Source organism: Pleurodeles waltl, chromosome 10 (genome assembly GCF_031143425.1).
Source record: "Pleurodeles waltl isolate 20211129_DDA chromosome 10, aPleWal1.hap1.20221129, whole genome shotgun sequence".
Taxonomy (NCBI): domain Eukaryota; kingdom Metazoa; phylum Chordata; class Amphibia; order Caudata; family Salamandridae; genus Pleurodeles; species Pleurodeles waltl.
Genome location: NC_090449.1, coordinates 1,000,212,047 through 1,000,238,955, shown reverse-complemented (window position 1 = coordinate 1,000,238,955; position 26,909 = coordinate 1,000,212,047). Strand labels below are relative to the sequence as shown.

Here is a 26,909-nt window from a genome sequence, read left to right as displayed (position 1 = left end):
CATTACCTGCACCGTGCATTTTAAAATACAGGGCTCAGCATTTTTTGTATATGTGGTGCGCCTCCACACCTTGTTCTGCCACAGACCAAGGGACCACTCGGGCCCTGCATTCAGCTGAAGTTTGGGAGACCATGGTAGGTAGTCCTACCCAGCACCGACGCTACAAAAGGACTGCTCATAGTGTCCTTCTATATATATTTTCAGTATTATATTGCAGGAATCTGCAATGTTAGTCCCACTAAAAAGTAGGCATTTACCTGGATTACTCTGTGGCCCTTTCTCTGCTACAGACCAGGGGGTCGCTCAGGCCTTCATCTAGCTGGTGGACATGAATACTTAGCGCTCCTCCCATACTATAAGAACGTGCATCAGTCGGGCAGCAGCTCAAAATTAGCTGAGTCTTCTGTCGGGCTGGAAAGAGGAAGTTAGGCTGGGCCCCCCGGCTGGAAAAACTAGAAAGATTTTTCCATTTTTATATATTTTATTGCTGTTTTTTTTCAGCCCAAGTTAATCATTGCTGTTCAATTACAATTAAAATAATTTCATATACTCGGATTGATCTCTTCAGCAACGGAGACATGGTCTAATGCTCTGGTCTTCTTTCATGAAGATGACCGATTTAGCCTCAGGATGCCTCACAATGCCGGGTGTTCCCCAAATTGCAACCAGTCTGTGAATAAACAACAAATGACCATTATTTTGCACAAGACTCCACATCAAACTTTCTGTTGACGGCTCTTAACGTGATGCTTATTTTAACCCATCAGTCACAAATTGGCTGGAGACTCAAGCTCATGGGTTGTATCCAGGTTAAAAAGATCACAATGCTTGAACTGAAGTACGTCCCAGTTAAGGAGTTGCTGTTAGGAGGAGTAGTCACCATACCTATTAAGGAAAACACTATTCTAGAATGTGCAAAACCAGTAGTGGCTACTGCAAATAGACGATTAAAAATAATCAGTTTTTCCTTCAGTGGGCATTTTGGTGCTTTATTTTCCCCTTCAACTACGCTAAATAGGGGCACAGATGGTGAGGGCCTGCAGTTAGAAATAAAATCTAATTTTTAACCAGATACTAACTTCAGTAATAAAAAAAACACACACAAAAAAAAAAAAAACACAACAGCAGGACACACCTCAGCTGCAAACACTTTACATCTTGTAGACAGTAAGACGCTGGATCCTGCAGTAGATGCCAAGAAGTTGGACAAGCAGGTAAGAAACGTGCAGAATAGGGCAAGAACTGTGGCATCAATCAAAGTCTGTTTTCAGGGACTAGTGTAGAACGCTCACCTCTATATTCTCAGTCAGTGAATTGCTCCTATCCATCTCAGCACCTGAAACTGAAGACAATCAGAGGGCTGAACAAGAACCTTGTTTTTCTACCAGAGCAAACTGAGTTGATCTGAAGAGACGGAGAATTACACCGGTAAATGCTTTTTAAAGCGAGGAGTCATTAGGTCTTTTTTTAATTAAGGAGGTCCGAGTTCATTCTGAAAGCATCTGGGACAGCATTCCAGTGTCTGGGGACTAGGCAGGAGACAGCTCGGTTGGCAGTTTTACTTTAGAGAAAGGATCATTTTTCCTATTGTGGGTCTTTCGTGACGAGTTGTGAGAGGTTATCTCTGATGTTAGAAGGCACACTGGCGTGGATGGCCTTGTGGGTAATGCAAACAATTTTGAAGACAATGTGGGCCAATAAAGGCAACCAACCAGTGCAGTTACATAGTTACAGGGTGTTGGGATGGGAATGTTCTTCGCATCGTGATGGATGCGCACCCTTGCCCTGAGTGCACCAAACATACTTATGTCTGGATCCCCAATGCTGATTTTTGGTATTATGGGCAAACGCAGATCATGTATATGTACCATGACATAGGCTTGTCTCACAGATTGCAGGCTTATTGGACCAGGAGGGGCACCCAAAGCACCACTCATATTGTTAAACGTCCAGTGCCTTTACCAGGAATTAAGCAGCACAAACACATTATAGCAATACACTGTGTAGTGACCAGTAGGAGTAAACAAGTCCTCTTTAACCTGTGTCACTAGAGTGAGGCCTACAGACTCACTCATTCACAGTTCCCGCTGCTGTGTAATCTACATGTGCTGGGTGTATGTGTGCCTGTGAATGGTACTATAGAAGGTTAATGGAGTACTGTGCAGTGCATGTATGCTAAGTGTATATGCTAGGAGTATGTGTGCGTGTAAGTGGTACAATACATGAAGGATGCAGTGCGTGTATACCATATGCATTTGCTGGGTGTATGGGTGCCTATAAATGCACAGTGGAACATGAGGCGGGGAGGAAGAGGAACTCCCCCAGACAGATTTGTGGATTGCTTCATTTTTGTAAGCTGGGTGGGAAGCAATGGAGGACAGGAGAGCCAGTCTCTCTGTGACACTTCAAAGGCTGCTCTTTGATTCAGAGAAATGTCAAAAGAAAGGGGCCTCATCACATCTCAGGAAGGAGATGTGGCTTGCTGGACCTGACCCTTTTTGCAGGGTTATCCCCAAACTTTTTGCCTTCTTCTATTTTATCTGACCCGCTTGTGTTGGCATTAGGACTCTGGGCACTTAACCACTGCCAACAAGTGCTAAAGTGCAAATGCTTTGTCTAAATTGTATTGGTGATTGGTTGTTCCATGTTTGGCATATTTGATTTAATAATAAGTCCCTAATATAGCGCACCATGTGTGCCCGGGGCCTGTGAATCAAATACTACTAATGGGCCTGCAGCACTGATTGTACCATCCACATGAGTAGCCCTGTAAACAAGTCTCAGACCTGCCACTGCAGTGTGTGTGTGTACAGTTTCAAACTGCCATTTCAACCTAGCAACCCACTTGCCGGGCCCAAACCTTCCCTTTAACTATATGTAAGTTACCCCTAATGTAGGTCCTAGGCAGCTCGTGGGCAGTGTGTGCGTTTTGCATATTCTAATAGTGAAATATTGCTAAATTCTGTTTTCACTATTGTAAGGCCTATCTCTCCCATGGGTCAACATTGAGATTGCCTTCAAATATATTTTATGTGTAATTGTCCATTGGGAGCAGATCGAGATCTCAAGTTTGGGGTCTCTGAACTCACAATTAAAAAATACATATATTTTGGTGAAGTTGGTTTTTAGACTAAGTTTGAAAATGCCACTTTTAGAAAATGGACATTTTCTTGCTTAACCTTGCTGTGTCTTTGACCGTCTGATGGAATAAACGTCTGGGTCCGGATGACAGATGGGCTGTTTGTGATTTCAATCTAGACAGGCACACAAAGGAAGCATATCCTGACGAGTCTTTCTGGGCTAGAGTGGTGAGAGGAGCTGACACACACTTGAATAGGGCTGTGCCTGTCCTCACACAAAGCAGTCTCCACCCCCTGGAGTGTGTCTGGGGCCAAGGCAAGGAAAGGCAGGGTTCTGTGCACAATAAAGACTTTCCTTTGAAGTTGGTCTACTTTAAAAGGCAAAAATTAGTATAGGTATTGGACCTCAGAGACCACAACTTTGGAACATTTCTGGACTAAAGACATTCCTCTAGAAAGAAGAGGTGGATGCTGTAGGAGGCACTGGTACTCTGCCGGTTGCTTTTCTGTGCTGGACAGCTGCTTACTGCTTCTGTCTTGGGAGTGAAAGGACTGGACTTTCCTTTCTACCTCCTGCTTTCGAAGGATCTCGACAGGCTTGAACTGAGCTTGCGTCCTATTAAGAAGTCTCAGGGGGCATCAAAAACTTCATTGACCAGTGTCTTGGCTTTTCTACTGAGAATTCTTACTTGCCAAGTGGTGCCAAATCCAGTCCCTGTGCCCTTGAAGTGGAAACTGGTGTACTGTGGAAAATAATTCCACCCATAGAAGGGCTGCAGCAGAAAATTGACAACAGCAGTCTTGCGACTGGGACAAAAAAAAAAAAGAAATCGAAGCAGCGCCTGTTTTGCAGAACAAGAATTGATGTAGCACCTTTAGGATTGATGCAGCGCCTGTTCCACCAACATCACAGCATGACTGAACTTTCCACACATCGTCCCCGTGCGTCACTTTCTCATCGACCCCACACTGCAGTAAGGAACAGAGGCTGTGTGACCGGAAACTGACGCATCGCCTCCCCTGCTAGGTGAGAACCAATGCATCTCCTCCCCTGGGCAGTAAGAACTGAAGCATTGCTTTGCATTTCCAGCACCTCACCTCCCCTGCAGCCTGCAGCATCAGTTTTTGAAGCATTCCAGGTACTGTGTGTTAAAAGGATACAACCATAGATTCCTATGGATTAAGACTCATTTAAACCTTTAAAAAGTGACATCTACTTCTGTATGTTTGATTTTTGTTGTTTTGGTCTTGTTTTATTCAGATAAATATTGATAATTTCTCTAAACTGGTTTGCAGTAGTTTTGTAGTGTTTTCACTGTGTTACTGTCTGCACAAATAATTTGCACGTTGCCGCTGAGATAAGCATGCTTGAGCCAAGCTACCAAGGGGGAGAGCAGAGGTTATCTTAGCTGTGTGACACCCTTACCCTGACTAGAGTGAGGGTCCCTACTTGGACAGGTTGCAAACCACTGACAACTAGAGACCCCATTTCTAACAGGGCTGATATAAGAATCAAAAAGTAGGGTCAAGACCTTGTGGTAATCTTTTGATACACATCACTGTAATCAAGATCCAGGTGTGAACCTCTTGTCACTCCCATGACCCGGGTTGGGGTGCAGATTTGGAGTCACTCCTACTCTGACTGACTGCTTTCAGGAGGAAGAGAGCAGAGGAAAGGACACTTCAAAAGGAAGCAGACTCCCCTAAAAAATATCAAAAACTCACTCTAAAATTACGTCCAGTGTCTGGAAAAGGACTATACGAAGGGAACATTGAGACCTCGAAAACTGTCAAATGTCAAGCAGTCAGTCGGGTTGTGTGAAGAGGACAAGCTCTGCAAGACTTCTGCCTATGACTGGGACGGGGGTCAAATGCCCATTTGGGTGAGGGGGCATCACCCAGGGAATCCAAGCTCACCTACACCTACCTGCTTGCCAAGACCAGTGAGCCCAGTCAGGAAGAGGAGAGCATTTGAGAGAGGTCCAGTGGGGAATGCTAGCAAGTGGATTCCCATAGCGAGGAGACGGCTGCTGCTCCGATCGGGTCAGGCCTGCTGCCTGTGCTCAGGGGAAGTCTGTGACCCACCATATCAGGCGGGAACGCTATGAAGAGTACTACTCTGCTAATCGGGTCAGAGCCTCTGTGCAGTGGAGAGACGGTGAACACATTTGGCAGAAAGTGTGACCTGATCAAGAACGTCATCGGAGGGGAGAGGCTGCCACGGTGATACTAGCGGGCTGGACCATGACTGAGGACCAGCGCCAAGATCATCACACAAACCCTCCGTATTTTACTTCGTAGTCATAGATAAATACTAATTTTATCATAAAAGTATGGACTGGTCAATCATTTATTGCTGCTGCACATTTTTTGAGTTATGAGGCAGTCTACCTCACTACCAAGATGCTTTAGACTGCTCAATCCGAGATACCACTGAGTCAAGTGTTGAAGGGTACTTGGCTCAGTTGTTCCTGATCCATAGCAGGCCAGGCTCTTGACATTAGGAGTAAAAGGCCTCAAACACCCCCGGCTGGGCCAGGTAAACCCCCCCCCGATCGCCCTGTGGCCCTCTGAACAGGGTTCTGACACAGGGGTGATATGACCCTACTTTTTTTCCATTAGAAATGAGCCAGCAGCTACATGTAGAGTACTTTTGAGAGGTTCAGTGGATGATTTTGTTAGTGCGGCACAGTGGCTGTTGCCGCCAACAGTGTGTTGAAAGACAAGGAATTGAACAGTCCTGAAATCTGCTAGTGTGCTGTAATTTTGGTTAGATTGAGGTGTTCAGTTGGAATGAGATTGTAATCTATGACGAAACTAAGGGATTTCAATGATGGTACTAGAGATGATGAGATGTCCAGGGAGTGAAAGGAGTTCTCCGAATGGAGCAGCATGAACAAGAATGTGATATCAGAATTGGAAACTGAAGTAAGGATGAGTCATTCGCATATTGGTGAAATAATTCTTTCTTATCATGGAACACTGTGCTAAGCAGCTCCATCTCAAGATTAAAGAGATATGGTGAGAGGACCCAGCCTTAAAGTACTCCACACTTAGCTGGGAATGGAGAAGATCTTAAAGTGTTTCAAGGTGACAAATATGATTGTGTTGGTAGGAAAGACTTGAACCAGTACACAACTTAGTATTTTAAGTCCACCCCACATTAAAAAAATGCTTAGCAGTGAATTATGTTGATGCGTCAATCACAGCAGATAGGTAAGATCATCAACAGGCACACATTTTCATCATCTAGCGTTAGGCTGTTTTGGTGCTGCATTTGAGTATCAAGAGAGACTGGAATTTGTTCAGGAGGTAGTTTTTATGGGCGAGCGCAAAGCGCTCCGTCCATGATGTGATCTCTCTTTGGGCTTCAAACCACACCCAGGTCACGTCAGTCACTTTCATTGGTTCCTGGGCTTGCTCTTTAAAATCTGCTTGCTTTCATTTGTTAAAGGCATGCATATGGCATGCCTTTTCTGGTGTTTAGCCCACCTACACAGCACCGGTAAATTACTGAAATCATTCGAGGTTTGATGTTTTCAGCGCGGGTTTCCGGACTACTTTATCTGTTTATTTTCCCCACAGCGTGATCACGCTGGGGTTTACATAGCACGATCGCGCTCCGTTTCTACATTTTCAATTTCAGCACGATCACGCTGCATTTTACATAGTGTGATCGCGTTGTGTTTTCTTTTCTTTTAATTTGTGTCAAGAAAAGTCCGGTTAGGAGTTTACAACGCAAATAGCTCTAAATCGAGCAAATGCAAGCCCCGTTGCATTGAAAATGCTTGTTTGATGTGTGGCCTGCCAATGGTGTGCAAGTGCTTTTTCAATAATTTTGTTCCAGCAAGAGTAACTTTGTTATGGGCCTAAAGTTTTCAGCGTTGTTTGGATTGAGGCTTACTTTTTTATAAGCAGGGGAGATATTTAGCGAGATCTAAGTGTTGCTGGGAAAATGACTTTTTCCAGAGCTATGAGCCGATTACCTTATGTTAGTGAGGAGTATTGATTGCAGGAATGTTTTGAATAAAGATGCTGCTATAGGGTCTTCTGAAAAGGTACAGGGGTTTGTCGGGGCAATGATCTTCAGGAGTAAGTCAAGTTCTAGAGGAATGAAAAAAGTCTAAGTAGTGGTTGTTAGGCTGGAAAAGGTATGACTACAGTAGTTGGTGAATGCTTTATTTTGTTGTAGTTTTTATCAATTATGTACGTAAAACACTTAGCGAAGTACTTAGTTTTATGGTAAATGTTAGCCGCTCTGTTTTCTCACAGGGTTGGTACACCGTTTTATTACTTGAAAGTCCTTGGTAAGTTGATTGCTTTGCTTATGCAATTTTGTAGTAGTTAGAATTTCATTCTGGTGATAAGATCTTCATGTGCCTTTCTTGTTTTCTAAGGCTGGAGAAGAATTCTGGGATTTTGTTTCGTATTCTCATGTTTGCTTGTATGCCTTTTGCTGGCTTTTAATTAATTGGAACACCATGGGGAGTGGGATTTGGCAAGTGATGATTTTAGTCTCGGTTGTGCTCGGTCATTTATAAACTCATTGGTTGAGTCTACCTGCTATTAGTCAGTAGACTGCACGGTAAGATTGGTCATTGGTCCATAGGAAGATTTTTCAACTGACTTATCCTCATTTTAACAGGCATGAATTGGCCTCATTGGCTGCCAATCAGAAATTAGCTACAAGTGTGGGTTTTAAACAATATCCTAGTCATGTCGACTGTTCTAACCTCACAATTATCTCAATTTCACATTCTCACTACTAATCGGTACACATACAAATGGATGCTGCCAATACGGAACAAGCACTGGAAAAGCCAAAAGATCTTGCACTGTAGACCTACTCGCTATGTAAATGCTTTTTGCAGATGTTTTGCAGCGTGCACATCTAAAGAATGAAGCATCAGTGTTTTTTTACTGACCTTTCTTAGATGGCAGCCACCACTAGCATCGAAAAATAAAAATAATTAAAATGAAATTAAAGAGCATAAAAGGGCTTTTTGTTTGCTCACAGGAAGAGTCTGGTTGCGTATGTCAGCTGCCAGGCCCTTCTACACAAAATGTGACCTAACAAAACAAAACAGAATGCCTACGAGGGTGGTGCAACCATGAACGTCTAAAATTTGAGAGGCAAGTTACCTTATTACACAGGAAAGCAATTGCGTTTAAAATTCGCTTCTCCTATAAAGAATACAGAAATGTTCTTGGAAGCTATAACTTTAACCTGAGAGGGAAAAAAATCCTAAGAATTGATTAAGGATGACCGAAGCTCATGCAGAAGGCAGCTACGTGTAATCTAGATGAGGCAAACTTTCTTGCTGTGGATACAGAACTTTTATGTTACACACTCGAACAGTTAAAAGTATCCCCCCCCCCCCAAATGAAGCTAATAAAAGTTGCTCAGATGCAAAATAGACTAGTGGGCCAAGCTTTTTGGTTCTTTTCCCAGTGGTTTACAACAATTGCAATAGTTTATGATAGTTGGCATGCTACCCTGAATACAATCCAAGAAGTTGCGACTAGAGCAACTCAGTTACATATTGGCTTATTTCCCCTTGGGATGTGATAAGGAAAGTGCATGCAAAACTTGTTTGAGCAATCATAGGACTATGAAATTCATATTTGCCCTTTGGCTGCATCTTGAAGATCTACAGAGCTAACTGGCTGGCTGTGCTGCAACAGTGTAGCCTTTCAGGCTGCCTTCAACTTAAGTGATTAACAAGGGCTGTCGAGCTAGAGTGTAAAGTTTGGTAGTCACTTGCGAATACAAAGTGAGACAAAGCTATTGGATGCTCATAATTAAAAAAGTTACTTATCTTCAGCAACGCCCTTTCTGGTAGATATTCTAGCCGCAAATTAAATGACCTCATGACTATTTTCCCAGGAGACTGGACCCAGAATCTCAGCAGCAGTACTCTGGCATAGCAGTAGGTGGTGTTGTGGTGCTCCGCACCAATGTTGCACCGTAAGTAACAAGTGGGGCACATATAAGCGCCACCCAGGTGCACTGCAGTCAGATACTTTTAAAGGCTTGTCCGCGACCTCAGATGCAGAGCTCATCTGCAAACTGGTATGACCAGTGTGCAGATCTCTAGATTAAGACTTTTTTTTTTAAGCTGAAAGAGACCATTCCACGGAATGGAGAGATGGGGATACTCAACTGCAGATGGTGGGAGGAATTTGCAGTTGGAGTATCCACGTAGAGGAGCATTGCCTCAGATGGGTACTTCTAATAGCAGAATACTCACCTTGTGAGTGAATACCAAAGCTCTACCTCCCCATTTGCTGGAGGTATGGAATGGCTGAGACCAAAAACCCCTGCAAGATCGAACAGGCAAAACGTCCATCCCTGCTGACTAGTCTGTCAATATAGTAGGGTTTCATGAATGTTGCACCAATGCCCACATAGCACCTGACATATCCAGCACAGGTAATCCTTGTGCCAGCACAGTAGTAGCAGCCTTACCTCAAGTGGAATGAGCCAGAATTCCCTAGAGGGTTGCTTTTCAGCTAAAGCATAGCAGATTTTAATGCAACGTACTAGTCATGTAGCAATAGTTCTTTTCTGCGCCTCCATGCCCTTATTTGCCTCCAAGGAACCCACAAAGAGGTGATTGTATATTTGACGGCCCTTTGTATGATCAATATAAAAACTGAGGGCTCTCTTGAGATCTAAGCGATGCAGTCTTTCTTTCACTTTCGAAGGGGCAAAGATCGCCAGAAGGGTGATTGCCGGTCAGACATGAAAAGAGGTTCCCATTTTAGGCAGGAACGCAACAAAATATTATGTGTAAGTCAGGTTGACAGAGTGCCTGAAGGCCACACGCCAAGCCGATTTTATGGCAATTAAGAAGTCGTTAATGTTAAAAGATGCAGTGGACAACTGCGCATCAGCTTAAAAGGGGTGAGCATGAGGAAAGAAAGAACCAAATTTAAGTTCCACTGTGGCATTAAAAAGGGCTGTGATTAAAACAAATGCTGCAAAACTTTAAGTAATCTCAGCACACCAGGTAATTCAAACAAAGAAGGCTGATCCGACACCCATAAAACACAAAAGAAATAGCTGACAAACAGACGTTAATAGTGGCCAATTCAAGACCTTGCTGGGCCAATGACAAAACAAACAACACGTTAAACAGTTCGCAAGTAATGAGTCTGAAAGGTGCCACATAGTGAAAAACTCGTACTTTTGTTTTTCACTATTGTAAGGCCTATCTCTCCTATAGGATAACATCGGGATTATCTTAAACTTTAAAGTTCAATTTCCAAATGGGAAAAGATAGAAATATGGAGTTTGGTGACCCTGTACTCACAATTTAAAGTCACAACTTATGGTAAAATCTGATTTTAAATTCTAAGTCTGAAAATGCCGCTTTTAGGAATCATTCTGTGCCTCTGCCCGTCTCTGAATAGACATATGGGGTAGATGACAGCTAGGCTTTGTGCATTCTCTCTAGACAGTCATAAAGTGGGATCTTAGGTGTGACTTAATTGCCCACTACCTGGCCTGCCTTGCGGGGGTGGGGGGGGAGAGGGGGGGGAGGAGAAGAGCTTAGCACTGCCTCACTCATACCAGAATAGGGCTGTGCTTCTCCCCACACAAAGGATCACATAATCCCCTGTAGAGAGTCTGGAGCCAGGGAGGGCAAGACAGGGACATTGTGGGCTTCAACGGAATGCCTGGAGGTTTCTCCCACCTTCCAGACCCAGGGAACCACAGTATAAATACTGGAGCCCAAACACCACCAGATCAGAACTCTACTTAGGGACATCAAAGACTGCTTGCAACTCTCCTGGTGCTGCTGGACTCTGCCATCTGTGAGTCATACCTTTGCTGAGGTGCCCCCCTCGGGTCCTGGAGTGGGTTCTGCAGCTCCAAATTTTAACAAGCATTTGCAATGCAATAGGTCTTGCATTTTTGGGAGTTAGAGCTATTGGCATTGTAAACTCATAACTGGACTTTTCTTGCCACATGCATTGGTCAACCCTGCCTCATAATTTTGTCTTTCCCTGCTACATTATTCCAGTGGCCCATCATTTAACTAGAGCACTTCCATTTACCTTCTTGTATCTTAAAAAACTTACACAATTATTATATAAACCGTTATCGGAAATAAACTTTTGCCATTAGAGTGTAATGCTTAAAACACCATAACAAAAATATAATTTGGGATGGATTGGAGGGTGAAAGGAAAGAGTGAGTCGGGAGTAAAGATTGAGAGGACAAGTGGTGTAGTAACGGTGTCATAGGCCCTGGAGTAAGAAAGGAAAATTGTTGCCTGCAATTTTGGTAGGAACATACAGCAGTAATTAGAGTTCAGTGAGATCCATAGGTCTCTGGGCTCCGGTGCCACTGCACCTGTTGCTTCATTTATAACTAGGCCTCAGGAGAGAAAGTGGATCGGGCAGAAAAACAGAAGCGAAAGGAATACAGACAGGAAGCAAGAGAAGGGGACGCAAAGAAATAAAAGAAAGAAGGGAAAGAAAAAGAAAATGAAAGCTAAGAAGAAACAGAGCAAGCGTATGAGAGAAAAAAGAGAAGGGAGCTAGCGAATTAAAGACAGAGGAAAAAATAATGAAAGAAGTGTGAAAAGAAAGAAAAACTAACATTAGAGAAAAAGGAGAGATGGTGAGAGAAACCATCACCGAAAAAACCAGGGGCTAATGACATTTCACACAGACACAGAATGGGAAAACCACTTTGACACTTTGGGTCCTGACAAGTAACTTGTGTCTTAAACATGCAGACAGGGGAAAAAAAAAAAAAAAAAAAAAAAAAAAAAGAAGAAGAAGAAGGAGGGATTTACAGTAAAAACGTGAAGTGACAGATAAGAAAAACACCAGGGAAAGGAAGGAAGATGGATAAAAGATAATAAATTTTAAGAAAAAAAGTGTAAGGACGCATACCGAGTCAAAGGAAAGAGCACATAAAAAAAAAAAACACACAGAAAGAATGAAGGGAAGAGAAAATAAATAGAGAAAGAATGAAGCCTGATGAAGAGAGAGAGAGAAAAAAAAAAGGAACGAAACAAGGACAGAAATAACGTTTTTGCAAGTTTGAAAGAGGAGGTAGCAAGAGGAAGACAAATAAAAAAATGGGAGAGGAGTAAAAATAAACAATTGAAAGAAAGAGCAAAACTTATCTTGTGGATTTTAAGAGCTGGAAAGAGAAAAGTGGAGGAGCAAGAAAACAATGAAAGTAAACAGAGTAAAGGAAAGAACAAAGTGAGATATGTGAAATAGACCCTCCCAAATAAAGATGGCACCTAAGAATAGATTTAATTGGCTCCCCAGTGTCCTCAAACAGAAGTCAGAGTGTGGAACAGCAGGGGGCACTGCAGAACAGGAGGAGGCGCATTAGCAGAGTTCTATGTGAACCCTAAAACAGCAATATTGGGGCGCTTCAGATCAGGACTGGGGTATAGACGGAGCTGTGTCCTGGCCCAGTGCTGGAATAACAAAGGCAGCGAGTGAGGAATGAGAAACGGAGTGCTGTGTAATTCCTGGTATTGGAATAATGGGGCGCTGCAGGTTAGGGTTGAGGTGCACTGTCAGAGTTGTATGTGGGCTGCAGTACAGGAATAGTAACTGGCACACAAGTCAGAAGTGAGGTATGTTTAAGGAGCTATGTGGGGAACCTAGTACTGGCTAACCAGTGCTGCGGAGTGGAGTGTTAGCCTGGAGGTGTCCTGGTGAAGCTGCAAGTAGGGCCCAGTATGGGAGTAGCATTACCTATGAACCACAGAAGCGATAAGTCCTGAAGGGGCTGTGTGTGAGCCTTAGTACTGAGAAGAAATGTGCACTGAATGTTAGAATTGATGGATTCTGGCGGAGCTGTGGTGGTTCCCATCAACAGAGGCGTTGGATGTTAGACTTGAGGTGCTCTGGCTGAGCTGTGTTTTGCTCTTTTGTTTACAGTATTGGCTTGGCAGTGGGACTGAATATTAGAATTGAGCTGCTATAATGGAACTGTATGCGAGTGGGGTCCCAGTATAGGAATGAAAGTGACCTTGCTGGGGTAGAACGGAGGGAGCTGCGCCCAAGGTCCTAGTACTGGAACAGCAGAGTGTACGGACTGTAATAACTGAGGTGCTCTAGTAGACAGCTTGTGTGAAGTTCTGGCACGGGCACTGCTAAGGGGTTTGGAGTGTGTGAACTGAGGTGCACTGATGGAGCTGCGCCCAAGGTCCCAGTACTAGAACAGCAGAGTGTACTGACTGTAAGAACTGAGGTGCTCCGGCAGACAGTGTTGTGTGGGGTTCTGGCACCAACACAGCTGAGGGGCTTGGAGTGTGTGAACTGAGGTGCACTGACAGAGCTGCACCCTAGGTCCCAGTACTGGAGGAGCAGAGTGTACTGTCAGACGTGTGGAATTTATTCAAATATCTACTTGTCCATGGGACAGGTTGCTTTCTGACATCTACTTGTCCTGTAAAAAAAAAATCTACTTGTCCCTTTGGTGCCATGTAGTGCGGCCACAAATTATGGCAGTAAAACACTAGCAAAAAGAGAAAAAAAAAAAAAAAAAAAAAAAAGGGTTTGGGTCTCAAAAACCCACATTGCCACACCAGTGGCGTAACAAAGGCCCTACGGCCCCCATCCAGTGGGCCCCTCAGTACAGCACCTGCTCTGAGTGAGTCAAATTTCTATTTTGAAAGCAAATAAAGCTTTTGCTTCTAATCAGAGAATATTCTGGGAGCATTATACTGAGCCTCATATTGTTAAATGTTTCCAAACATGTACACTTTTTTTCCTCACACTTGAACAACTGTCAGTAGTGCAGTGTGACCTTAAAATGTTTATTTACAGCGCTCACCCTAATAATGAAGGCTTTTCATTAATGAACCATAAATACAAGTTCAAACAGCACTGACATATGGACACTCATATTACCACAACTGCAGACAGTTCCCTTGTCTGTAAGCTGGCAGACAAAGGGTTTGTGCTGCAGGGGGTTGGGCCTATTTGCCCAAGGACAAAACAAACAAGAAAACATGTTGCCCTGTACTCCAAAAAATATGTCCCGGGCGTCGGGTGATAGGAATTCCACATCCCTGGTACTGACTGCGAGGACTGACTGAGGTGTTCTGGCAGACAGCGTGAGTGGGGTTCCTGGCATGGCTGAGGGCTTGGAGTGTGTGAACAGCAGTGCACTGACGGAGCTACACCCAAGGTCCAGGTACTGGAGCAGAAGAATGTACTGACTGCAAGAACTGAAGTGCTCTGGCAGACAGCGTGTGTGGGTTTCCTGGCAGTGACACGGCTGAGGGCTTGAAGTTCGTAAACTGCAGTGCACTGACGGAGCTGCACCCAAGGTCCCAGTACTGGAGCAGCAGAATGTACTGACTGGAAGAATTGAAGTGCTCTGGCAGACAGCGGCTGAGGGCTTGAAGTGTGTGAACTGCAGTGCACTGATGGAGCTGCGCCCCAGGTCCCAGTACTGGAGCAGCAGAGTGAACTGACTGGAAGAATTGAAGTGCTCTGGCAGACAGCATGTATGGGTTTTGTGGCACGGCTGACGGCTTGGAATATGTGAATTGTGGTGTACTGATGGGGCTGCCCCCGAGGTCCCAGTACTGGAGCAGCAGAGTGAACTGACTGGAAGAACTGAGGTGCTCTGGCAGACAGCGTTTGTGGGGTTCCTGGCACGGCTGAGGGCTTGGAATGTGTGAACTGAGGTGCAATGATGGAGCTGCAAGTGGGTTCCCAGTATGGAGCAGAAGTGGGCACTGTCTTAAGATTGCAGAGCTCTGGTAGAGCTGGGTTCCTAGGCTATAAGCAATTACAAGTGATCCTCCGCCTTTGCTCTAAGCACGCAGGTAGACACACTTGGTAAAGAAAAATTCAAGCCAAGGAATGGCGGGAGCCAGGCAACTGAGAGGGTGCAGAGGGCCCACAAAGACCAAATGTGACCAACATAGCAGCCTGATTTATAGCCTTGTTTAAAGCTAAACTCAGAGGACGAATGCTATGCAAATGAAAAGGGAAGCTTCCCTGGACAGGAGCAGGAAACAAAGTAAATAAAACGTCCCTTACAGACTAGATAAGCAGGCCAAAGCGTAATCATACAGTAGTTTCTCCCTGCTCCCCCCACAGAAGGAGGGATAAAGGGGCATGACTGATCACAAGCAAGCAAGGATTTTTAAATGACACTGAAACCGACAAATGAAATACCTGGAAGCCCACAGAGGTATACTTGAAAATATACAAGCGGTTGTACGCTTAACCTAAAAAGCATCGCCCCAAGTGCTGCAGAAATATCAACGCATCGTGTCCTCGCTGTCAATGTACTGCTCCAACAAAGGTACTGTTCAGCGGACCCCGAGTGGGTTCTGTAGTCGGCCTACTCTCCATCACATTCAGCCTAGATTTTCGATTTGCACCGCTCCCTTGCAACCTCAAGTAACCTTTTTACCACCAAAAACTTAAGCACTGCCATCACATTTAATCCTTAAAAATTCATATCTCAACTTCTAGTGATTGGATTTTTGTTGTTTTGGTCTTGTTTTACTCAGATAAATATCTATTTTTCTAAACTGGTCTTTTTGTGCTGTTTTCACTGTTACTGAAATTAAGTGTTGCACAAATACTTTACACATTGCCTTCTAAGTTAAGCCTGCCTGCTTTGTGCAAGCTACCAGAGGGTGAGCAGAGATTAATTTAGGTTGTGTATCTAATTTACCCTAACTAGGATTGTGGTCCCTACTCGGACAGGGTGCATACCTCTGCCGACCAGAGACTCAATTTCTAAAAGGGGAAAAAGATTAACTAAAACCTTTCAAGAACCTATGTACAATAGGAGATTTGAAGAGAGGGCTGATCAGGTAAAGCAGGGAGTGACGACCTCAGCTGGGACCAACCCCCAAGGTATCCAGAGCTGAGGTGACCCACTCCTGGCAAAATCCTCCATCTTTGTTGCAGGGCAGGGACAAATAGGGTTCGGGTTGTACCCCCCCTCCCTAAAGAGTGCACACAGGAAGGGTGTAGCCACCCTCGGGGACAGTGGCCATTGGCTACTGCCCTATGACCCCTGTAACGCCCCTAAAACCAGGACTTAAGCGCTCCCCTGAACCCAGTTTGTCAGATTCCTGGCGACCTCACAAGTAGAAAGGACTGCTTAGCTGAAACCCCATTAGAGAAGACAAAAACTGACTCAGCCCCAGCACTACCGGCCTGTCTCCAGCTTCAAAAGCCCTGAAAAAGAAAGCGACGCATCCTGCTGGACCAGCGACCTCTGCCAAGCCTCCAGAGGACTATCTGCATCACAGAGGACCAAGAACTTCTGTGGACAGAGGCCTTGTCCAAGAACAAACTACATCTAAGGACTCCAGAGCCTACCTGGATCCGCAAGTTCCGACCACTCTGCACTAGACGTCCACGGCCTGTGCCCTGACGGCCCAACAGACTAGAGGATTCCCAGGTGATTCTGAGCACCCTGGGTTGACCTCTCCTGTCCTCCACGACGATGCCTGAAGTGTGAATCCAGAGCCCTCCCCTGAGCCCCCCCCACCCCCACTTGCCCTCCCTTGAGGGCCCCCCAACCCCCCCCCTTTTCCCCCCTCCTCCCCGAGCTAAGTGACCCCTGGGATCACCTCATGGGATAGCATTGGGAGCCCGACGCTGTATTTGCATCCTGCACTCGCCCGCCCCAGCGCCACTGAGGGTGTGTGTTTGGTGCTCACCTGTGGCACCCCCTCCCACCGGTGCTCCTCTAAACTCCCCAGACCTGCCCTCAGAAGACGCAGGTACTTACCTGCAAGCAGGCCTGATTTCAAGTGCCCCCAGCCTCCATAGGGGCCCCTGTTAAATTCGCCTCATCTTTGACCTCTGCACTTGGCAGGCCCCGTGTTCCTGGTGGTGGGTGTTTGGGGTTAACTTTATCCCCAACCCGTGGACTGGAACTTACCTTCAAATCATACTAACTTTTCTTTCCCCCAGGAGCTGTTTCTGAAAATTACAGATTATTGCCATTTATTCGCACACTCTACAACTTGCCAGTTCTAATCAAAGTGATATTGATACATGTGCCGTTCCTTCTCAGATCAGGACCATGTCTGAGAGATTCCTCTGATGCTGTGCCCACTGGAGCTTCAGTGTCTCACTGCAAAGCCCACATATGCCACTTGCGGACATGTGCATAAGCAGGATGCAGGCGGCCATGAGCCCCAAAAGTCTGCCACAAAAGAGAGCATTTGTATTATCTACTTTAGACTCCAGGGAACCCCTGGACTCTCTGCACACTATATCTCATTTTAATATAGTATATACAGAGCCAGCTTCCTACACCTAACAAGTGCAGGATGTTCGCCATAGCCTGGAGGTGGAAGATGACAGCCTGGGGCTAGGCCACATTCAACAGTCAGTTGCTGAGTTAGGGGAAGACCGACATTCCTGAACTCCGCAGATGACCCGCAATCACCTTGGTGAAGGCCGAGGGGCACTGATCAAAGGCTCATGGCTCACCGTGGACCGCTGGTAACATTTGTGGGCAAACAGTCTGAGGATATAATAGTTTGCATCCTACAAGTCCAACGCTACCATCCAGTCTCCTGTGCAGACAGAACCTGAGCATTTTGAATTTCTCCTTGAGGAAGTAGTTGAGGGGCCGCACGTCTAGAACAGGACAACGGCCTCTCCTTCCTCAGCACTAGAAAGTAGCAGGAATAACCCCATTGACCTACTTCTGGCATCTGGACCCTCTCTATGGCCAAGAGAGCCACAACTTCCCTGCGGAGAAGAGAAAGATGATCCTCTGTCAGCCTGTCTTGAGATGGGTGAATGAGGGGAGAAGTCAGGAAGGGGAGAGAGTAACCCTTTCAGACCAACTGCAAAAAAAAACCAAAAAAAAAACACACCTGTCTGATGTTATGGACTGTCAATGGGGCACGGATCCTGCCACCAACTAGGTGCCGGTGACGGTACAAGGGCAGATTTGGATGCTACCGCAGGGATGGTGAACTGACCCAATCTCTAACTGTCTGATCCATGTGGCTTGTGGCTATTGCACACTTGGCCACACAGGGGTTGGAAAGCATGGGCAGCACAGTGACTGGGCAGGAACTGGTGCAGTTGGTAGCCCCTTCCGTAGCCATTAAAGGTTCTAAGAGCGGGCTCAGGGCAAAAGATAGCCCCAAGTACTGGGGTAGACCCCACTGTGCTTAAACCTCTTGAGCACCGAGTCTGCGTTGGCTCTGAAGAGATAGGAGCCATCAAAAGGGCATGTGCATTAAAGAAGACATGACATCCCCCCACCAAATGGCCACTGTCGACAAAACCGCCCTGCGTAGCGATTCATTTGTGTCGAATCCACATCCGATCGTGAAATTTGCTGCATCTCTTCCAGCTACAGCTGCTTGGGAGAGCACAGCTTGTCTTCTCTGGGACTGTAGGCAGCACTTGCACAGCAGTATTCCACAGAGTGTAGGAATAGCAGCCCAAGAGACATGTGGCGTTCACAGACCGCAATGCTAGGCTGGCGGAAGAAAACATCTTCCCAAGTGTCTCCAGCCTCTTGGATTGCCTATCCGGGGGAGCGACAGGGAACGTGCTAGGGCTGACAGAGGTCGAAGTCTGGACCCCCAAACTCTCAGGGGTGGGGTGTTTGAGGACACTTTGGCCCCCAGGGGCAGGAGGTGGCGACAGACAGGGCTCGTATTTCCAGCATACTTACGCTCCCCCATCTGCCAGCAGTCCCCAGAGCAGAAGAGGCCAAATCTCCACCCCTTATCTGGCCGACGGCGGAACTCTGAGGTTTCACTCCTGTCCGGGGGCGCCATCTTGGACACACCCCTTAAAACCCCAAGTTTCAAGTTATTCAGAGCCCGAATGTTAGGGTGAACCGATCTTGGGCGTTTGACCAGTGGACTGGGCTAGAGTGTCTATCAGCAGTCACTGGTATGATGGGTAGTTTGTACAAGGCTATCTATTGGGGCATTACTAAAGGAAAATCCACCACCCAGCAAGAATTAATCAAAGTACATTTTAAACAACCCATTAACACTCTTGAAAGCCCAATAACACTCAACTGATTTCCTTTTTCAACACCTCTAGGCTCTTATACTAGCCACTTCTTTTTGACTAAGACTACAGGAAATGCATGAGAAGGCTTCATCTGCAGCTTCTTCCCATCACCTCGACAAATCAATATTAAGTAATTTTGTTATATTCCTTTCGTTAGTGGTCCACCACCTACTGTCACCTTACTAAAATACATCCTAATCTGACAACACCATTGCAATCTAACCAATTGAAACTACAGTAAACATACTGAAAAATCTGGTTTTGGGTCACTACCTTCCCTTTCCTGACATTTTCCCTAAAGACCACAAAACTGTTCACCTTTACACTTTCCTCTAAACAACACTTCCTTTTTTTCCACCATTACCTTAACACATAGGTCTCCCTTACCTTGAAAATCCTCACTAAACCTTGTTGCACCTAATTGCTGAATCACCAACAATCTTCGTCTCTGCCAATCTGCTTTCTGTGCAGAACTACAAAAGCCACTCTTCCAGGTTGTTGTTTGCACCACAACAAAGTGGCTTCCTTTCTACTCATGATTCAGAATGAATCCTTTACCAAATATTGAGCGCTTCTGCATTATTTTGAGTACCCATCATTTAAGGTTTACATGCAAGCTCTTGAACAACAGTATTTTCATACATCAAAACGCTGAAAATATTCAAGTATGCCATTGAGGAGTATGAACCTTCTCACTGTGCCCCTAGCACGGACATATGTCGAGGGTCTGCTGTGGGGGTATTGGTCCGTCAAGGGACATCATTGTGAAGTAAAAGAGCACGGGGGAATGGGCAATAGGCAGGACAGAGTGATGCCCTAGAGAATTTTTGTCTCAATTTCCTTGATGATCATTGTCAGGTGGAGGGGGGTGTTGGGAATCTTATTGATTGACCTGTTAGATGCGACATGCTCGGAGAAACAGCTCTGATTGTCACATGCCGATGTATTTTATGTTCTACAAAAAAAATCTAATAAAGACTACAACAAAATTTAGTGTACCCTTGTATTCTAAGACAATATATATACTTTAGGTACAGGCTTCTACATTTGCCAAAACTATTGCAATACGCAAGTCTTGGTGGCTCATTTGAATAATGCATCCACTTCAGGGATCTGGGTTTGTCCCCATGGTCATAGGTTCGAATATCAATGGGTCCATTAAGCCATTGAGTAGCACAACAAGCACCATGAAACCAGTCCAGCAGAACGCATACTCTACAAATACACCTGTTATGTGTTTTTATAGTTACTTAAATTTTCGTTCTTACGATGCACTAGTGATGGGGCTGAATAAGTGCCAACATTGCCTTAAAAATGCGTTTCTAAGGCGTGATATATATCTCTACGAAAGCTTTTAGTGAGGTGTTGAGTAATTGCCAAGGTCAGTGAGGTCTTCATGTTGTTATCTATTCTTACTTTCTGTGAGGTCACTGTAAAAAAGAACAAGTGACATGATGTGTAAATTACTACACAATCCCTAAAATGTTGAAACTTTAAAACTGAACGACAGGCTTTGATGCATCCGCTCCAAAAACACCCAATTTAAGAAACAAAATTGTTTGCCATAGTAATTAAGTACAGGTTGTGTGCTGTAATATTGAAGGAGGGAGGGAGGGAAACAGAGGGGTGATTGCATTCCCCCTCATATACTTTGAGAGATGAACAGTTTAAAGTGTCCCTACAGAGGAAGAAGTACTGATGTGGAGTCGATTATTCATGGCATAAGTGGGGCATGACATTAAAATACAAACAGACAATAACAGTTTGTTTGGTCATTTTATCACTATCCTATGAGCTGCTCCTTTACAATGTGGCCCTTGAGGTAGAGGTACTCAGACCAGGTTGTGAATGAATTAATTTATATAGTGACTGCTATTCAACAGGGCATTCTGCCGTTAAGATCTAAACCAGTGTTTTCCAACCTTTTGGCTTCTGTTGACCCCCAATTTATCATTACTAGAACCTGGGAACCTCCACTGAATCATTATTTTAATCTGGGGACCCCTCACTGGCTCATTACTGGAAGCTGGGGACCCAGGCCTAAACACTGTTGATGATTTGAACCGCAAAACAATACACAAAAAGGCATTCCATCAAACACAGACAAATGATAATACGTCTTAATTTGCACGGACCCTCTGAAGAGGCTTTGCAGACACTTACAGTACATTTGTCAATCGTACATCTACTGATCTTATTTATATACACTTTGTTAATTAATCTGTTAATATTAGGTAATTGTCTAAGCAGTCAGACACCCCCTGAGGAGTCTTCGCAGAACCCCCAGGGGTCCTCAGACCACAGGATAGGAACCACTGATCTAGATTAAGTGTAACTGTTTTCCGAGACAGCAGGAAGCTATAGATTAAATAGCTAGGTTTTTCGTTTTCTTCAGAAGGATGATTAGGATTATGTGAGACAAAGATTCAGAGGAAGAGAATTACAGATTTTGTAAACCAAGAAGGCAAAAGAGCACATGCCTTAATTGTAGGGATGCATATTTGTTTACCATTGACGGACCACGGAGATCTGGTGGGCCGATTAGTTTTTTTTTCCAGCTTTAGAAAAATATAGTGTCATTTGCTAGTGAGTGCTTTAAAAACCAAGCAACTGACCTTGAACATACATCTTGAGTACGGCAAGCCAGTGCAAATCTTTTGTCATGATCAGATAGACAGCCGAGAGAAAAGCAGAATTATCCCTCCTGCTGAATTCTGGATTCTGCAGCACAATTTATATATAAACTGCCACCGTCAAGTGGCAGCAACTAATACTATGGCTTTGGGAAACCTGTAGTCAAGAGACCGGAGGTAGAGAGGATGACAAATTTGCACAATTATGGCAAAATTATGCAAAAGTTTGTGAAATGCAAACCCATCATTATGCACTATATTTTTGCACGATCTGTCTCATCACACCATGTTTTTGTGCAAGGACGCTTTTAAAATAAAGCAATGTGAACATCTGTTCCTTGCATTCTGTTGTTTCCCTGCATTTGTGGCAAATCTTTACCGCTATGGCGCCATTTCCATGATTTTTTTTTTTTTTACTGCGAATGGTACATAATTTTGCAAATTGGCATAATTTTGGAAATTGTATGCAACAAGTGTAAAGTGAAATTCCCAGAATTCCCAGCTGGCATAACTTAAAATTCACTCAGGCCTAGTTGGAGGGCAACATTAGTGCTGGTTAGAACGCCAGAATGGTGGAATCATGGTGCAGCAGGTCAGAGTAACCTTACTAAATGGTTCCAAATGTACTACGGACACAATGTTACCCTCCTAGTCTTTAAATTCACAAATCACTATTTTTAGAAGCCTTGAGGTGAATTTGTACAACTGAATAGAACCAGGACCACAAGTCCCAAAATACACAAGGTTAAGTACAAATGTATGCCTGGAACACCGGGTCTGGTGCGATGAGAATTAATTGTCAGTCTACTAATTTTAGTCAGAAAGCGAAGCCAGACTAATCTACTTCTCTGAACACAAGTAACCCTGACGTTGTGAGACAGCGCAAACTCCAAGGTTGCACTCAACTCTTTTGGGATGACGAGCAACGTAGCGGGGAAGAGTTATCAGGTATGGTATTGTGAGTGACGTATTTCAGAGCTTGGCCTCGCATTACCGCACTGAAACTAAAGGTCCAGCCAATTAGAGACCCTGCTTGAATGGAGACGCTGCTCTTAGCTTGGCAGCGTGAAAGTAAATAAAACGGTCATACTTCTGAGTACTCCAGGCATAGGTGAGGACCAAAAAGAGACGAGGTTCCCTTGTAAACAGTTATCACTTTTTTGTCATGAAGTTAAAATACTGGTGCCCAGGGCAGCCCGCTGACCCTGATCATGGAGACGTGAAGATGCCAGCACGTAAAGACGGAGAAACCTGCCCTTTCCCAAACTCATCAGGTGCAAGGCCCGGCATATGACCTTGTTCGAGGACTGGATCTGCATCATGCAACCGAGAAGGTAAAGAGGGAGAAGGAATGACCGTTGTTGTCGTTCCCCTGTCTAGCAAATGCTGTCTGAATCCCAAATGGCTTTGGGTCAGAGCTAAACAGCGAGTAGTCCTAATCATTTGCCGTTAGTTTTCCGAGTTAAACATTGACTTATTTAAAAAATACCTGCTCTGTAACCTCTTGCGGGTTACCACAGTGCTACTGGACCAGGTGTCACTTCTTTAAAACGCGGAAATGCTGTTCTGGTGTCTGTGATTACCATGCACGGTCTTTGATGAACTATTATGGTTTAACAGTCTCCATAATTGAACTGAAGTATGTTCCCGACATAACATACATGTTTATTAAACTAGAGCAATTGCCCTTCAAAATAAATTCATTGGTTATCAAGATACCAAGCGTGACTACAAACTGATGCTAATAGTACATGGAAGTTAATGACATTCTATAAACATTTTAGGGACTCGGGTCTGTATTTATGGCATAATGTGGGCTAATTTGAGAAATGTATCTCACTACACAGATACAGCTGTTGTTCTCTATGGGGTATCACTCTAAGTGTCACATAAATAATTGAAACGTCACACATAACCAGAGTGAAACTACGGATATGTTACAAATAAGCAGTCTAAAAACTTGTCAGCTATGGGAAGTGTGATATTAAAGGACAGTGGTGGGATAGGTTACCCTGGGTCACGGCTGTGTCCCCCGCCTTCGACTTTAACACGCATGCTTATGGCGTAAACGTACCTCTCGTATCTCTCTGCCTGCTCGTCGGTTACAGCGCTGCTCTGAGGCAGGACTGCGGGCATAGAGTCACTGCCGCTCCGATAGGGCCCTCCACCCTGTTGCTCCATCTTCGAGATCGGGGTAACCCCTCGCGCACCTGGCAACTCTCACCAGCCACACCGATGCAGCGGTAGGTGGAGCAATGACTTGCTCGCGCGCCGCTGTTCAAAATACCCACCCACAATGCCTTGCGACAGGGTTTATAGAACTGTCACGGTGAATGCTAGAAGAGCCCACGGCCCATAAACGGCGATGGCAAGTGCATATTTTCGATTACAACGTTTGTGCAAGTAGTTTTTTTTTTCGTTTGAGTGCTTTGACTAACTCAACGTTCAAGAGTATTGGAAACGGCATTTATTGACTTGCAATACAGATAAACCATTGTTTATATTCAATTTTTTTGTTTGATTACTGATGTTTCTTTATGAGTGCAATGTGTTCTTTTGGCCGTATTAGGTCTTTCGAATTATTTGTTTATTAAGCCGCGCTAACGTGCGACCACAGAATGTAAAAACATCAAGCACAAGATGGCCACTTTGTTCACAAGCCAGTGATCGTGATGTAAGCAGTTTTACTCCGCCCATTTTTCTGGGTATGGCCGAAACCGCTCTATAGCGCGGCACTTTATTTTGATTCATGTAAATCAAAAGCCATGTGAATACATATTAAAATATTTGCAAGAGTCATTTTTCGTTACGATTGTTGTCCATTCTTGGCTTCCAGATGCCGTGTGGATAGGGTTGCTACCTTCCTTGGTAAAAACATCGTCCATCAGTTTACCTTTTGGCACTGAGATGGTGGGTGACAAATCATTTGTGTGAGGTTGTCAGATTTCTTTTGTAACATGGTAAATATCCCTTTCTTTGTGGCCTTTGGTAACCAGTACTCAGAGCTCAGTTTTTATGCATCCCGGCAAAGTGAGAAACTGGAATTATACGGGTTTATCATACTTCAGCACGCGGTTTTAGTACTGTCAATCTCAGGCATTGCGGGGAAATTACCGAACTGCGTTATTCTAACGCGAGATGCATGGCACTTGGCAGTTAGATCCATGCCTTCTCTATACTGCAGATGCCATGATTTGTTTCACTGGGGCCCTGCCAGTAGTTGGTCCTGACCCTTTCAGGTCAAACATAATTACTTTAGAAGCCATCTCAGGGTCATTGGATGATCATCCAACTACTGTAGAAGTCATTTTCACATCATCAGACATCATCAAGCTCTTGAAGTCATCAGCAAAGAATAGAAACCTGAGCCTGATGGCACAAGGATGACTTGAAAATGAGTATCTGATGATTTCATAAGGTGTGACTATTCCTGATGACGTCAGGAGGATTGAAGAATGAGTATCTGATGACCTCATCAGGTGTCATTATCCCTGATGATTTCAGCATGACATGAAAATGAGTATCTGAAGACTTCAGGTGTCATTATTCCTCATGGTTTAAGGATGACTTAAAAATGAGTATCTGATTAATTTTCTAGATGCGAGTGTCCCAGATGACTTTAGGGTGATTTGGAAATGAGCATCTGAATTCTCCAAAAGTACCATTTTGTTTCCATCAAAATAGATTTTTTCTGGTGATTTCAACATAATTTACTGATTATTTCAAGAGCATGCCCACCACTTTGCTTTCAGTTTTGTTAGAAAAATTCAAACTGTTGGATGATTGCACGATTATCTGCAGATAAACGCAAATGACATTCATTTTCTATTAGACACAACTGAGCATAAAACATGTTTAGAGAACTGTGGCTAAGTCACAGGTTATTTTTTAACATTTGTTTGCCACTTTATTTTGTAATAATAGGTAAAACAAGTAAAGTGGAGTGGTGGAGGGTAGAGTGTCTTAGAGTGTAATGGAAATGAGTAAAGTAGTGTAGCGTGCATGGGTGCAGAGTAGATTAGAGTGACGTACAGTGGATTGGCGTAGACTGCAGGGGGACAGAGTTGAGTGTTACAGAGTAAAGCGCATTGTCATAGTGTGTAGAAACATAGAGTGTAGTGGCATAGAGCACAGTGTTGCAGAGTTGCATTGAGAAAGTGGCGAAGAGTGGAGTTGTATATAAAAGTATTTGTTTCCAACAAACTTCAGAAATAATAAAAACATTTCATCATTTGCATTCTGATCCCTTTTGATATACTTACACCAGTGGTTCCCAACCTTTTGACTTCTGTGGACCCCCACTTTATCATTACTGGAACCTGGAAATGATTATTGGAATTCGGGAACCCCACTGAGTCATTACTGGAAGCTGGGGGCCCAGAACTGAACATTGTTGATGACTGGAACTGCAAACGATACACAGGTTGGGACTTACACAATTCATTTAAATGTTGTGTGCTACAAAAACTCTTTCCTAACCCCAGTATCCAGCAAGTTGGTCACAAATATCCTCTCACCTTGAAGCCAGAGAAACAAAAGTAAACAAGAACTCTTGGAAAACAGCGCCTGACATTTGACCTTGGTCTTTGAATGCACAGCAGATGTGACGAGATAAGAGTACGATTTACAGGCATGTTTACAGAAAAGGAACACTTGGAAGGATACTGTAAATTAGGTGTGGAGTGTTCAAACACAGGAGCAGTTGACGGACACAAGTACTTGGTCCGTGCTCGGGGATGGCTAAACACAAGAGGAAGCATGACATATGCATGCCATGGACAAATGGAGTCCAAGTATATGAGGCAGACGATAGAGCAAGCAAATGGTAAGCTCGTGGTCGGGCTGAAACCCACAGATTAAGCACAACACATGTCTTTGAGACAGCGCATGCGCTGTCTAGCCGAGACCTAAAAAGGAATACTGCATGATTTTAATCACTGGCGCCACATTATGTAGCATATTATTTATCAAGCCATCTTGATAGTTGATGGTTTGAACAACAAATCAACACACAAAACTACAAAACAAGCATTCATCAAACAAATAATAAAATAGTGAAATGTTGTATTTAATTGACAAATTAAAAAAAAATCAACATTTTACTTCTAAGTGGAAGGTTGAAACTTTCCTAAATTCATTTGGGGACACCAATCGGCCATACTGTATTCTACTT

General features: G+C 44.3%; 1 protein-coding gene across 1 annotated transcript in view; it reads right to left on the bottom strand.

The window, feature by feature from the left end:
• The window catches only part of LOC138262098 (DNA excision repair protein ERCC-6-like), a 31,877-nt gene extending 7,838 nt beyond the window's left edge, over positions 1-24,039 (bottom strand). The window contains exon 1 of the mRNA XM_069211842.1: positions 23,811-24,039. Coding sequence (XP_069067943.1) covers positions 23,811-23,917 — 107 coding nt within the window. The 5' untranslated portion in view covers positions 23,918-24,039. The remainder of the gene's footprint in view (positions 1-23,810) is intronic.
• Between the last annotated feature and the right edge of the window lie 2,870 nt (positions 24,040-26,909).